The sequence below is a fragment of the Myxocyprinus asiaticus genome, chromosome 44 (genome assembly GCF_019703515.2).
Source record: "Myxocyprinus asiaticus isolate MX2 ecotype Aquarium Trade chromosome 44, UBuf_Myxa_2, whole genome shotgun sequence".
NCBI classification, from domain to species: domain Eukaryota; kingdom Metazoa; phylum Chordata; class Actinopteri; order Cypriniformes; family Catostomidae; genus Myxocyprinus; species Myxocyprinus asiaticus.
Window position 1 is genome coordinate 11,827,072 of NC_059387.1, and position 13,869 is coordinate 11,840,940.

At 36.9% G+C, this 13,869-nt stretch overlaps 1 protein-coding gene across 2 annotated transcripts in view; it reads right to left on the reverse strand.

Annotated features, from left to right (window-relative positions):
- Positions 1 to 13,399, reverse strand: part of LOC127434712 (piezo-type mechanosensitive ion channel component 2-like) — a 185,453-nt gene extending 172,054 nt beyond the window's left edge. For both annotated transcript variants that reach the window (XM_051687610.1, XM_051687609.1), the window contains exon 1: positions 12,698 to 13,399. In XM_051687610.1, coding sequence (XP_051543570.1) covers positions 12,698 to 12,761 — 64 coding nt within the window. In that variant the 5' untranslated portion in view covers positions 12,762 to 13,399. The remainder of the gene's footprint in view (positions 1 to 12,697) is intronic.
- Positions 13,400 to 13,869: the final 470 nt, after the last annotated feature.

The following is a 13,869-nucleotide window of genomic DNA, read 5'->3' on the forward strand; positions in this document are numbered from 1 at the left end:
TTTAAGTTTTAAAATTGAAGTTTAACATTGTAAGTAAAAATTTATTTCTATGCAAAAAATGCAATTTAAAAATAAGCTGTCTCAAAAGCTAATAGAGGAGATTATTTCATTACATAAGAAAGGTCATGGCTAAAAGTACATTTCCAAAGCACTTCAGTTTCCAATAGACAAAGTTGACAGCACCATTCATACATTTTTTAAATATGGTACAACAGCAACCTTCTTGGGGTGTGGAAGAACTTCACCAAGGGAAATGTTGACTTGAATATTCAAGAAGTAATAGGAAAGAAGTAGGAAAGACCTATGGAGTCCTGGAAGAAGGGTTTATAGATGTATGACACTAAACTGAAAATGAGTTTTAGACCCATGGGTCAGCAGTACGTCTGGAGTAAGATGACAAGGTGATGACAAGAACGACACCATCCCCACAGTCAAGCATGGAGGTGGGTCAGTCCTGTTATGGGGATGTTTTGTGGCTGCAGGAAACGGCTATCCTGACTATGTGACTGACACCATGGATTCTTTCAGGTATCAGGCCATTTTGGCATGAAAAATGTGATGCCTTCAGTGTGTAAATTGAAGCTCGGTGATCACTGGACTTTCCAGCAAGACAATAACACCAAGGATACATCCAAGTTGTCCAATATCTGTTTCAGGGATAGGTCGTGAAATGACCTTAAATGGCCCTTTCAGTCCATCATTAAAATCCCATTGCAAACCTTTGTTGGGATTTCAAGGAAGCAGTGGCAGCACAGAAACCAAAGAATGTCAATGAGCTGGAAGCCTTTGCTCATGAGAAATGTGTACAAATTCTAATAGAGAGGTGTCCTAAGCCTGAGAACACTTACCTGAAACATTTATTTGCTGTTATTAAAGATAAAGGATGCTCCACAAATGATTGACTTTGGGGGTTGAATATTATTGACATGAAATTTGTTGAGAGAATTACTTTTATATTTTATATGTTGTATTTACAATTTGGGCAAAATAATAGGATCAAATGGGCAGGTTCAATTCATATCAAACTTTATTGTCAAGAGAAACTTAAAGTAATATTCCGGGTTCAATATAAGTTTAGCTCAGTTGACAGCATTTGTAGCATAATGTTGATTACCACAAAACATAATTTTGACTTGTCCCTCCTTTTCTTTAAAAAATGCAAAAATCGAGGGTGAAGCACTTACTATGGAAGTGAATGTGGCCAATTTTTTTTACGTTAAAATACTCACTGTTTCAAAATTATAGCCAGAAGACATAATGAATATGCATGTAAACATGATTTTAGTGAGATAAAATCACTTACTAACTTTTTCTGTGTAAAGCCAATTTTACATCGTCGTTGCCATGACGATGTAATGTCAACAAACCTAAAATCCTACACTGACTGTAAAAAGAGTTTTAACAGAAAAATTAATGTAAGTGCTTTTGTAATATTATAAGCATTACATTTCTGTGTTTAAACCCTCCAAAAATTGGCCCCATTCACTTCCATTTGTAAGTGCCTCACTGTAACCTCAATTTTTGCTTTTTTTATTTTTTTTTTTAAGAAAACGAAGGACCAAATAAATTGTGGTAATCAACATTATGCCACAAATGCTGTCGACTGAGCCTAACTTGTAATGAACCCAGAACATTCCTTTAAGTGTAGCCTAATCCTAATATCAAATTTGATGTCTGAACTGATTATATTTTAGAGCGTACATCAGAATATTTAAGGTGAAACCAGTGACAGCACTATTTAAAAAAAATACAATATTAATTCTGAATATTTTAAAAGCATGTAATCATGTGAAAGCATACAGTGCATCCGGAAAGTATTCACAGCGCTTCACTTTTTCCATATTTTGTTACGTTACAGCCTTATTCCAAAATGGATTAAATTAATTATTTTCCTCAAAATTCTACAAACAATACCCCATAATGACAACGTGAAAGAAGTTTTTGAAATCTTTGCAAATGTATAAAAAAAAAAAAAAAATCAAATAACAAAAAAATATCAAATGTACATAAGTATTCACAGCCTTTGCTCAATACTTTGTTGAAGCACCTTTGGCACCAATTACAGCCTCAAGTCTTTTTGAGTATGATGCTACAAGCTTGGCACACCTATTTTTGGGCAGTTTCTCCCATTCTTCTTTGCAGGACCTCTCAAGCTCCATCAGGTTGGATGGGAAGCGTCGGTGCACAGCCATTTTCAGATCTCTCCAGAGATGTTCAATCGGGTTCAAGTCTGGGCTCTGGCTGGGTGACTCAAGGACATTCACAGAGTTGTCCCGGAGCCACTCCTTTGTTATCTTGGCTGTGTGCTTAGGGTCGTTGTCCTGTTGAACCTTCACCCCAGTCTGAGGTCCAGAGTGCTCTGGAGCAGGTTTTCATCAAGGATGTCTCTGTACATTGCTGCATTCATCTTTCCCTCGATCCTGACTAGTCTCCCAGTTCCTGCCGCTGAAAAACATCCCCACAGCACGATGCTGCCACCACCATGCTTCACTGTAGGGATGGTATTGGCCAGGTGATGAGCGGTGCCTGGTTTCCTCCAGACATGACGCTAGCCATTCAGGCCAAAGAGTTCAATCTTTGTTTCATCAGACCAGAGAATTTTGTTTCTCATGGTCTGAGAGTCCTTCAGGTGCCTTTTGGAAAACTCCAGGTGGGCTGTCATGTGCCTTTTACTGAGGAGTGGCTTCTGTCTGGCCACTCTACCATACAAGCCTGATTGGTGGCGCGCTGCAGAGATGGTTGTTCTTCTGGAAGGTTCTCCTCTCTCCACAGAGACACGCTGGAGCTCTGTCAGAGTGACCATCAGGTTCTTGGTCACCTCCCTGACTAAGGCCCTTCTCTCCCGATCGCTCAGTTTGGCCAGGCAGCCAGCTCTAGGAAGAGTCCTGGTGGTTCCAAACTTCTTCCATTTACGGATGATGGAGGCCACTGTGCTCATTGGGACCTTCAATCCTGCAGAAATTTTTCTGTACCCTTCCCCAGATCTGTGCCTCAATACAATCCTGTCTCGGAGGTCTACAGACAATTCCTTGGACTTCATGGCTTGGTTTGTGCTCTGACATGCACTGTTAACTGTGGGACCTTATATAGACAGGTGTGTGCCTTTCCAAATCATGTCCAATCAACTGAATTTACCACTGGTGGACTCCAATCAAGTTGTAGAAACATCTCAAGGATGATCAGTGGAAACAGTATGCACCTGAGCTCAATTTTGAGTGTCATGGCAAAGGCTGTGAATACTTATGTACATGTGTTTTTTTTTTTTTCATTTTTTTTTTTTAAATAAATTTGCAAATATTTCAAACAAACTTCTTTCATGTTGTCATTATGGGGTATTGTTTGTAGAATTTTGAGGAAAATAATTAATTTAATCCATTTTGGAATAAGGCTGTAACATAACAAAATGTGAAAAAAGTGAAGCGCTGTGAATACTTTCCAGATGCACTGTATATCTAACATAATACTGTATTTTCAGCTGAGCAGAATTATTAATATGTTCATTTTGTGTCACCATTGCCCTGTGCTTGGCTGAACAGTACTTTTAGTTACATTTTACAGTGAAGGAAGGAACTGTTTTGCAAAAGTCTTAAAAGTAATATTAATAATAAAAAATCACTCTTAACTTTTTTGATTCAGGCTTTGTTTAAAGTATTGTGAACAGAACCAAATCATGAATACATTGTCATGAACCGAACCGAATCGTAAGATGAGTGAATCGTTACACCCTGACCATTTAATAAGGTACACCTGTATACTTACTTATTCATGTGATTAAGTGTAAATTCTAGAGACTTTTGTGGGTAAAAATTCCAGGAGATCAGCAGTTACAGAAACACTCAAACCAGCCCATTTGGCACCAAAAATTATGCCACGGTCGAAATCGCTGAGATCACATTTTTTCCCTATTCTGATGGTTGATGTGAACATTAACTGAAGCTCCTGACCCGTATCTGCATGATTTTATACATTACACTGCTGCCGATTGGCTGATTAGATAATCGCATGAATAAGTAGGTATATACAGTGTATACATATATATATATATATATGTATTTTTAGATATGTTAACTTTTCACCAATTCTTCTAATCCCCCTTCATTTCATTTTTAAAATGAAGTTCTGAATGTAAATTTGTGAGGAGCTTGTTCATCTAGGCCTGCCAGTCATATCCCGAGGATATATAGGCAGATGCTTCCCTCACACTGGTGACGATTCTTCCGGCATCCCTGTACCTCCCTATCTCCGCCTTTATATTTATAATGCCTATACCAAATATTATATAAAAATTGTCTTTCTATTTCTCAATTTAGTCAGATAGTCCAGGGGTTTGGGGGATCTCAAAGCTCAAGCCCATACCTGTGCTCAAGCCCCTCCGTTATGTACAGCACGCCAAATCCGTTTACCTTTATGCTCTCCAGGAATATATTGAACCAGTCAGCTCATGAAATCCCTTTAGATGAAGTATATCATGTCTCACTGTCCATGTACAAATGTCATTAGATGAATTATTAGTTACATCATGCATTATTTAAAAGGAATCCCCAATACATAATAAATATGTTGCATTAAAAAAGAAACTTTGTCAATATAGAACTGTATCAAAATATATAATATAATAATTTTGTGTCCAGAACTGTTTAGCCATCAAAAATTAAAAATAGTCCCAGCTTCAAATTAAATGAGAAATATATGAATGAACTTGGCTTGAGCAATGATGGTGTCCTCTTTATACTTCATGAACAGCAGCACTTTGAGATGTGATGTACTGCAAGACTGTTTCTGGCAGCCTCTCTTTAATTGCCGGACTGAGAAAAACTCTGAACTTAGTTTTTGGTTGGCCTGTGGTGCACAAAGGGTCCTTTCAAGTAGCCTAATGTATTTCAAAAGTTGAGCTGTCAGATTACAGACAGGAAAAGGTTCAGATAAAACTGTATGAATAGTCGTACTATAGCATGAGAAGAAAAAAGCAACACCCACAAGGAACACATGGGTGATCAAAACTTATTTAATATAAAACTGGCTTCGGACCATTTCAAACCACCCTGTATATGATGACTCTCTTTGGAAATTAAATATGGCATCGTAAATATGATGTAGAACCTGAATAAATGCAACCATGTGAGCGATCCAGTCTTGACTGTAATGTGGAAAGCTTTAAAACAATTACTCTATCAACTGCTTTGATATGTGATCATATATTATACTGTAGATCATTGTGACATACGAACCACTAAACACATCACAACATAAAGAGTAAATCTGTTAAATGCAGGATGTCAATTCTAATTTTCACTGTCTTTTTCGAACTCAGAGACATCATTTAAGTCAACATGAAATCAAAACGAACCCTATTTACTTTCTGAATACGTGTTCCTTGTCTTAGTGCGTGTGATTTATCAATTTGTGTTATTTGAACTGCCTGGCTCCATTTTCATATGTGACATTTTAGTGAATTATCAATTAATTACAACTAATTTTGGTCTGTTAATCACAGAATAACTATTGTTTGTCTTCAGAAGACTTGGAATATAAAGTAGCTTTCCATATGATGGAGCATTTTGTAATAATTTTACAGTGGTTTTGTTGTAATTTTTTTTTGCTTGACAGCCCTAGTCCTCATTCACGACAAGTGGGTGAGTAAATAGAGATATAATTTAAATGTTGAGTGAACCATTCTTTTAACTATCAGGGCTAGTTCGAGCAGAACTAAAACATCTCAATGGAAGATTAAGTAGTGTTCCAACTGTACTACATATCAATTCAATTTTAGCTGCAAAAATCATGCCAGATATGACATTTTGAGAATTCTTCATGGCTTCTTGTGTTCATCCACTGGTTTCTCTAATCTAGAGAGCTTTTGTATGCAGTCTAGGGTGGCACCCTGCCTAGAATGAGACACAAAGGGCCACGGAGACACAAGACAAAGCGCCAGTGTAGCCGTAGAGTCTGAATAAGCCCTGACTAAATGGAGCATGACTCAAAAATTTTGTGTCATCATCAGCAACTATAGCACCTTAAAAGTTGGTGACTGACAGATTGCAGTACACTGTAGCGGAGGTGTTGAAGATGGAATCAGTGAGTGTTTTCTTGTGCGCCGGAGTACACCACTTAAGTACTTTTTTGTTGTCTGAGGTTGGCATACTTTTAAAAAGCAAATGTGGTTTCCTTTAAACCAACTCAAACCAGGCATTTGGGTCAAAACCCCTAAAAGTAGATGCTTTAGATTTACTAAAGTTGCAGTTGAACTACAGTAAAGGGCACTGGGTCAGGTGAGTGTACAAGCCTTCTGCGACTTCATAGTGGGCCGTTTAAAGGAAAAAGGAACTCATGCAATAAGAGCGTGACTCTCTGCAGTTTGTCAGTTGTATACATGAACAACATCCTTGATGTTCCAAACTATATCAAAAGCCTTTTTGACTCTACAAAGCCACTCGATGAAGCAGCTGTCCAACAAAACACTATGTGAAGTTCAACCACATCCAATGTTTCAGTTTAAATCAAGTACAAAAAGAGAAGATATGAGGTCTGTTCCAGAACATAGTGAGCTGCCATGCTGTCTCCTGCCTTCATAGTCAGCTTCTACAGTAATAGAGCCTCATAAGAGACCAATTTGGAACGCTCTGGAGACTCGACTCGCAACTGATTTCAATAGAGGAAAGATGCAATAGTCTAAAGAGCATAAATATACGTGGTACTCAGTTTGCTATCATTTAAATATATATATATATATATATATATATACTTTCTAGAATTAATTATAAGTATATAATAAAAATGTATCTGGCTTTGTCTTCCATATTGGATTTATTTTTTTTAAGCTTGTCACAGTGCATTCTGGGACTGCCTACACATGGAAGGATACATATGATGCTCCTTCAGAATTTAGCCAAAAGGAGATATCTTAGGAGGCAGCATAATTAAGATCCCTACCTTTTGGAACAGCCTTCACATTGGGAGCACGTCTATGATACCTTAAAGTGCTTCCTATGGAGGGAGCTCGAAAGGTTTTGGAATAGACCCATGGACTTGTTTAAGAACGTACGTATAAGAGCATCTACATTGTCCACATATTCTACTAAAGTTGTTTCAGAGGCAGAACACTTTATTATATTTTGATGAAAGACAGTGTGCATGAAAGAAAATAAATAGGGTCAATTACACTTTCAAGTTAAATTGTCAACATGTTGATAGCTCACTACATGAAAAATAACACATCTGGTAAAATGGCCAACTTCTGTAAGTTCAAGTACCCTCTAATTAACTGCATTCAACTGAATTACTGACAAGCGTCCAGTGTTGGGGAAGCTACTTTGAAACTGTAGTTTGACAAGCTACAAGCTACTCATAATTTAAAGTAGTTAAACTACAGTCAAGCTGCTCTTTTGAAAAAGTAGCAAGCTACACTACTAGCTATTTTCAAAAAGTAGCTAGCTACATTGAAGCTACTTAATAAGGCTTTTTTTTTTTACAATGTTACTATCAAACCAATAATAATAACAACAACAACAAAATGTACACTTATAACATTTATGAATTAATAAATGTTTTAATAAAATAAAATGTATTTAATGAAATACATTCAATGTTTTTAATGAATTTAATGTATTTAATACATTTAATGAATAGAAACATTAATACATTTAATAATGGCCATAAAATAAAATACAACAACATAAAATAAAAACAGAACAAAATCATTAAAACATATATATGTATATATATATATTCTACAGGTATAGGCTACTTCACAATTTTCAGTCCTCCTGCTGTGCCCAGATCCCTAAAGATCAATTTTTTTTTACAAACTCTCCTTGGCCTGACGTTTTGTGCTCATCACATAATATTTAGTATGGACAATATATGAATAGAGACTCGGAGCTTGTTTTGGGGCAATTTTAAAATCGCGGCTGGACGCTTTTTTCAGGTCCAAAAAAAAGAGGACATTTCTGGGAAAGAAATTACACATAGTCACCCTGTAATAGATAGTAGCATAATAATATATGGCATAATAAATAATTTATTTCACCAGACATTTTATTTATTTGACATAAAAATAATAGTTAATTAAATGCTAAGATACAGAGAAAATGTGTTATCAAATAGTTGCATTATAGGAATTATTTATCTCACTGCTCCTAATAATGTACAGATAATGAGAAAGGAAATAAACATATTCAGAACAGAAAATAAATCACTCAAAAGGCAATAATAACTTATATTAGTTTATTTAAAAAATTAAAAGGTAAGCTTCTTGGTGTTCCTTTCATCATTTTCAGATTTACCCTCCCCTGTATGTCATCCAAAAGTAAACAAAGTGTGGTTGGTCACTCTACATCTCCATCAGACAGCCTCTTCTTATCCAAGTGAGCCCTGAAGTGTCTGATTAAACAGTAGATGGCAGTAATACAGTATTTTAGTTTGTGATCTGCCGTTACAAAAGAAGAAGAAGAAAGACGCTGCCTGATTGAACAAGCACTACACGAACGCCTTTAACTGTTGCACACTGTTACCGTGTCAACAACTGCGTCTCCTGCTGAAAGCGTATAAATGCACTCCTCCCGCTGGGCCCCATGGGAGTTGTAGGCCCCTGGGCTTCAACCCATATAAGCCCATGTGTTAATGCTTCCCTGGTAGTAGTAGCAGTAGTAAATATTACATAACTTTACAGTAGTGATATATTTCTGTCATACTTTTTTCCAATAAATTTACCTTTAATTTTGACAACCAAGGAGCTCTGATGTCATGACGCCAGCTTCCCACTCTGGAAAAACCGGCCGCTACGTAAATCAATGTGATTATTAAACCGCAAAAGGCTACTATTTAATTAAATAAATATGTAGTCTGTATGTGCCTCGCACTAAAATTTGAATTTGCACTCTGTTTACTGTCATCTGCTACAAACAGAGTGCACGATGCTCATGACGGTATTTTCACTGTATGAGCCAGGAGGAGCCTTTTTTTTTTTTTACATCCCCTTTTCTCCCCAATTTGGAATGCCCAATTCCCTCTACTTAGTAGGTCCTCTTGGTGGCGCGGTTACTCACCTCAATCCAGGTGGCTGAGGACAAGTCTCAGTTGCCTCCTCTTCTGAGACCGTCAATCCGCGCATCTTATCACGTGGCTCACTGTGCATGACACCGTGAAGACTCACAGCATGTGGAGGCTCATGCTACTCTCCGCGATCCACGCACAACTTACCACGTGCCCCATTGAGAGCAAGAACCACTAATCGCGACCACGAGAAGGTTACCCCATGTGACTCTATCGTCCCTAGCAACCGGGCCAATTTGGTTGCTTAGCAGACCTGGCTGGAGTCACTCAGCACACCCTGGAGTCGAACTCGTGACTCCAGGGGTGGTAGTCAGTGTCAATACTCGCTGCCAGGAGGAGCCTTAAAAGGTATGAGCAGCCGGCGTCAGCAAAACACTGTCTCCACACATTCACAAGCACTCACATTTGAATTACATGCAAACTATATATTTATCTAATTAAATCGCAGCTTTTGCAGGTAAATACTCTCACTAGGACATAACGTGATTTTAATTTGTGGGCTGAATGTGTATGTAATGACATTCGTACGTCAGATGGTATCGGTTTTTGGTATCAGAGCAGTTTTACGAGTACGAGTACCAGTACATGAGTTTGGGGGTTGAGTTAATAAAATATGCATTCCTGTTGACTTTACATCCTTTACATTTCATCATTTACAACTAAATTCACTTTTGGCACCACACTGTGGACATTTCATCCAGTAAATAGAGCTCTCATGTGCCCATATGCACGAACAACACTTCCAGCTTCAGGGTGCAGTGATTTGAATTTCGATAAGCACAGACTGATTTCAGCAGCAAAACTTTCGACCTACTGTCACCAAATTCACAGTTTGTAAATGGCACTACATTTGAAGGTAACTCTATTGCCACATTGAGTACTGAGGTTTTTTACAGTAATGCAAAAACGCATATTAAGAGTGTACAATTGGACCAGACGCTTACAATGCATCAAGCAAACAAGCATGGTTTAAGGCAACAGACACAAATATTTGCCCAAACTGAAGTTACTTGGTAATTTCACCTCAAGTACCAAATTTGGTGCTCACTGTAGAATCATGCTTTCATGTATGACACAGCCCCCTAAAAGTGAATAATTACTGCTTAACAGTGTAGAAGGTCAAGTGTTTACAGAAATCACTTAAAGTCATGTTTATGATGCATACGTTCTTGACCGGATACTGACATTAAAAAAAAATCATCCTTTAGATTAGAAAAAGGAGGGGAAACAGTGCTTACTTTGGACTATGTGAGCTTCTTTTAAAATTAGTGTTCAACAATGAGCAGGTTGATTTTATTTGACAACTAACATCCTTGAGAATGAAATAAAGTTGTCCATACTGGGCGTTTTATCAAAAATAAACACTCTGTTATTGGAGAATTGGGTGTACCATTGGGTTTGGGTTGTGGGAAATTAGAGATCTTGATTGTTAGAGATCTGTGAGGAGGTTTAAGGAGTTCAAGTCTTCACTATCTGTAAAAACAAGACTTACAGATAGTGCATGAGTCATATGTGACTGATGTCTGAAAGACAATTAACACTATCTGGACACAGAGGAGCAGAGAAGATTCAAGTTCCAAAAGAAGGGGAAAAAAGAAGAAGAGAAAAGACAACTGGGAATGCACATAAAAAGATTCTGCATTTGATCTTACTGAGAACAACACAGTGGAGGGGAAAACCAGAGTGGAGAGAGGGAGAGACAGGAAGAGTTGGTCGGTGGTGATAGACAGAAGCTCTGTTGTCTGTCTCTGATACTGCACACATAGCACAAGCTTGTGTTAACCAGAAAGGCTGTTTTGACGTCAAATTAATTTTCAGAGGAAGCAAACAAACAGAGATCATCGTAACTAATTCAAACTAAAACTCTCAAAAGAGTTTGAATTATTGATGGAAGGACTGCTGAATTTAAAATATTGGGTGAAAAGCAACAAAATATTGAATACCTGTATGAATCCACTCTACAGTATTTTACACGTTTTATATGCTCACACACTTGTTGAGAAACTAGCTTTTCCTTGCAACTACAAAAACAACAAAAAAATGTCTGACTGCATCCACAATTTCACCCAAATATAAAAAATTACAAACAATTAAATAATAATATTTTGACCCGATGTTCGTGTAAAAGCAAACTTCACTTGTGAAACTTAAGTTTTATGTGTGGACGTAAAATTAAATAATCTATAAATATGCTCTTTTAGTGTGTTCAATTTGCATGAAGTTTAAAGATCTATCATTGTACTTTTAACATGTACATTTCAAGTAATAATGAGGATGGGCCATTTCTGCACCATTTGCAGCCATTTGGATAAGGGGCTCCTTGGCAAGAAGGCTTTGCAAACATGCACCATAAATCAACCAATAAATCAATCAATCAATCAATCATAATTAAAAGAACAACAACAGGGGGCTGTTTATGGCCTGTACTGTGGTATGTCTTTCTCAAGACTCTAACAGACTTCTTAACCTTAAGACCTTAACTCAAGACCTGATTACTTAGCTCATTTATCACTCCAAATATGAATGGAGCATTGAACTACATTTTGTACACCATTAAAACCTCTATGAACCTCTCAGGTTTTCCTAAGATCGTCCTTCACCATAAGCTCTGTATAACTGATCTGAAGGTGTTAAGTGCTTTTATTTAGTGATTATACAACAGTCTGCAAGTCATACCGCAAGACTGCTACACTGTAAAAAGTGGCGACTTGCACTGAAATTGTTACCTTAAGGAGCTATTACTACTCGATCAACCCTTAAAGCATTAGTTTTGTTGGTGTAACTTAAGGTTGATTCAGTGGCGTTTAATCCATTTTTTTATTAAAACAAAAACTACAACATGAAGCACAATTTTTTTCTGTGTATACATTTCTTACTGCTCTCACTGTAAATTATTCTGTTCTGTGATGCTAATATATTCAGTCATTTACAGCCCAAAAAGTGCAGGATCATGTGTTGAGTAAAACTAATGGTGACTGCATTTTTAAGCTTTAAAAGTTGTAGAAGCTGTTGTCAAGGGAATGATTTAGATAAAAACATTTGGTTATTATTATTATTTATATATATATATAATAATAATAAATTCAACTAAATAGACTAAATTACTGTCATAAGACAAAAACCACTAAATCAGTTCCCAAATGATTTAGGATCGTTTCACCTCATTCCACTTGATGTGTTCATTTATCAGTGAACACATCAACCCATTATAGAGAATGACACAATAATTCTTGATTATTATTATTATTATTAAAAAGTATGCTATTAAAATTAATTCTTGAGTATCATTATTATTATTATTATTAACATTTATATAATATAAAATATTGTATTATTATTAATATTAATTATAATAATCAGCATTACTGTTTAATAATAATAATAATTATATTATTATTATTATTATTGATATAATATAAAATAAATATTGTATTATTCACATATTCATTGTAAATAAATATTGTATTATATTATGTTTAAACAATAATAATAATAATAATAATAATGAATATTATTTTTATTATTATTTGGTTATTGTTGTTTTTATTTAATATTATATAACGATAACTTTTGCATATATTAGGCCTACTTTAACATTTTACAGTTATGTCTATTTAATGTCATGCTCGAAGAAACCAACACTTACCTGCAGCAAGACAAACTGGCAGAAGCAATCTGAATACGAGTCCGCACACCACCTCCGAGGCCATTATATCACACTAGAACTGAGATCAGACCGCTGAATTCAGATATATGCTGTCAATGCTCTTCAAGTCCAGTCTTTCCCGAGAGTGTGAGCACAGGGCATGGTCCTCTCCGGCCCTACAGATCTTTATTTCAGGGGGAAAGTTCAGTCCTGAGTCCTCATGATAAGGAGAACTTTAAAGTCCAGATAATCCCAGTGATCTGTTGCACAGGTTCCTCGGTTCCTCTCTCACACGTCCTGGTAAAGTTTCATGCCAAGAAGGAATTTGCGTGCCAGGTTCCTCTTCTTACCTGTTGACAGGAGAGATCATGCTGCTGCTTGGAGAAGTTAACAGCTACATAACATCAACAAGCTGCAAATTCACGCGTCCCAAGTTTGCTGAAATTCCTCAAAACGGTGTGGAAAGACATATCTCAATCCTTATCTTTCGCAAAGTCCAGGAATAGTTGCGCAGACAGAAAGCAGATGGTGTTTTTCTCCGTTTTGGGTCAGTTTACTCACACTTTTACACCGCGCCAGCTGTGAGCGTACTCGCATCTGGACTCACATTTTCTCCTCCACAATGAACAGGCTGAAGGACCACCCTGCAAAACTGCCAAATGACTCCACCATTCCGGTGTCTAGCGCACATGGAGGGCTGGTGTTTGGTCACGGTGAGGAGGAGAAAGGGGCGGAAGCTGCACCTCCTCCGGCCGCGTACGGTGTGCTCTTCTGGGTCAGGTGCTGCTCTCCATAAAGTCAAAATGAAATATCTCTCTCATATGAACATACAGGGGCTGGGAATGAAAGGAGGAACTCTCTGAGCAACTTGAACAACCCTTGTGTTGTTATCAATGTAAGAAATTAAACTAGAAATGTTTTTTTTGATATAACATGATACTTGCCGTTTCATAATATCCTTTCCCAGAGTGCCTGCAACCCGTCAAAAAGTCGTGGCTATTCTCAAATATGGCACGGCCTCCAGTGCGTTATTGCTTTTCTAAAAATGTAACCACATTTTTTAAAATGATATTTCTAATTAAAATCCTAAATGTCATCTTTCACTCAAAAATATTTGAGCCTATATTTAAGATAAACGCATTTAGATGTAATAAAATTCCATCATATATATA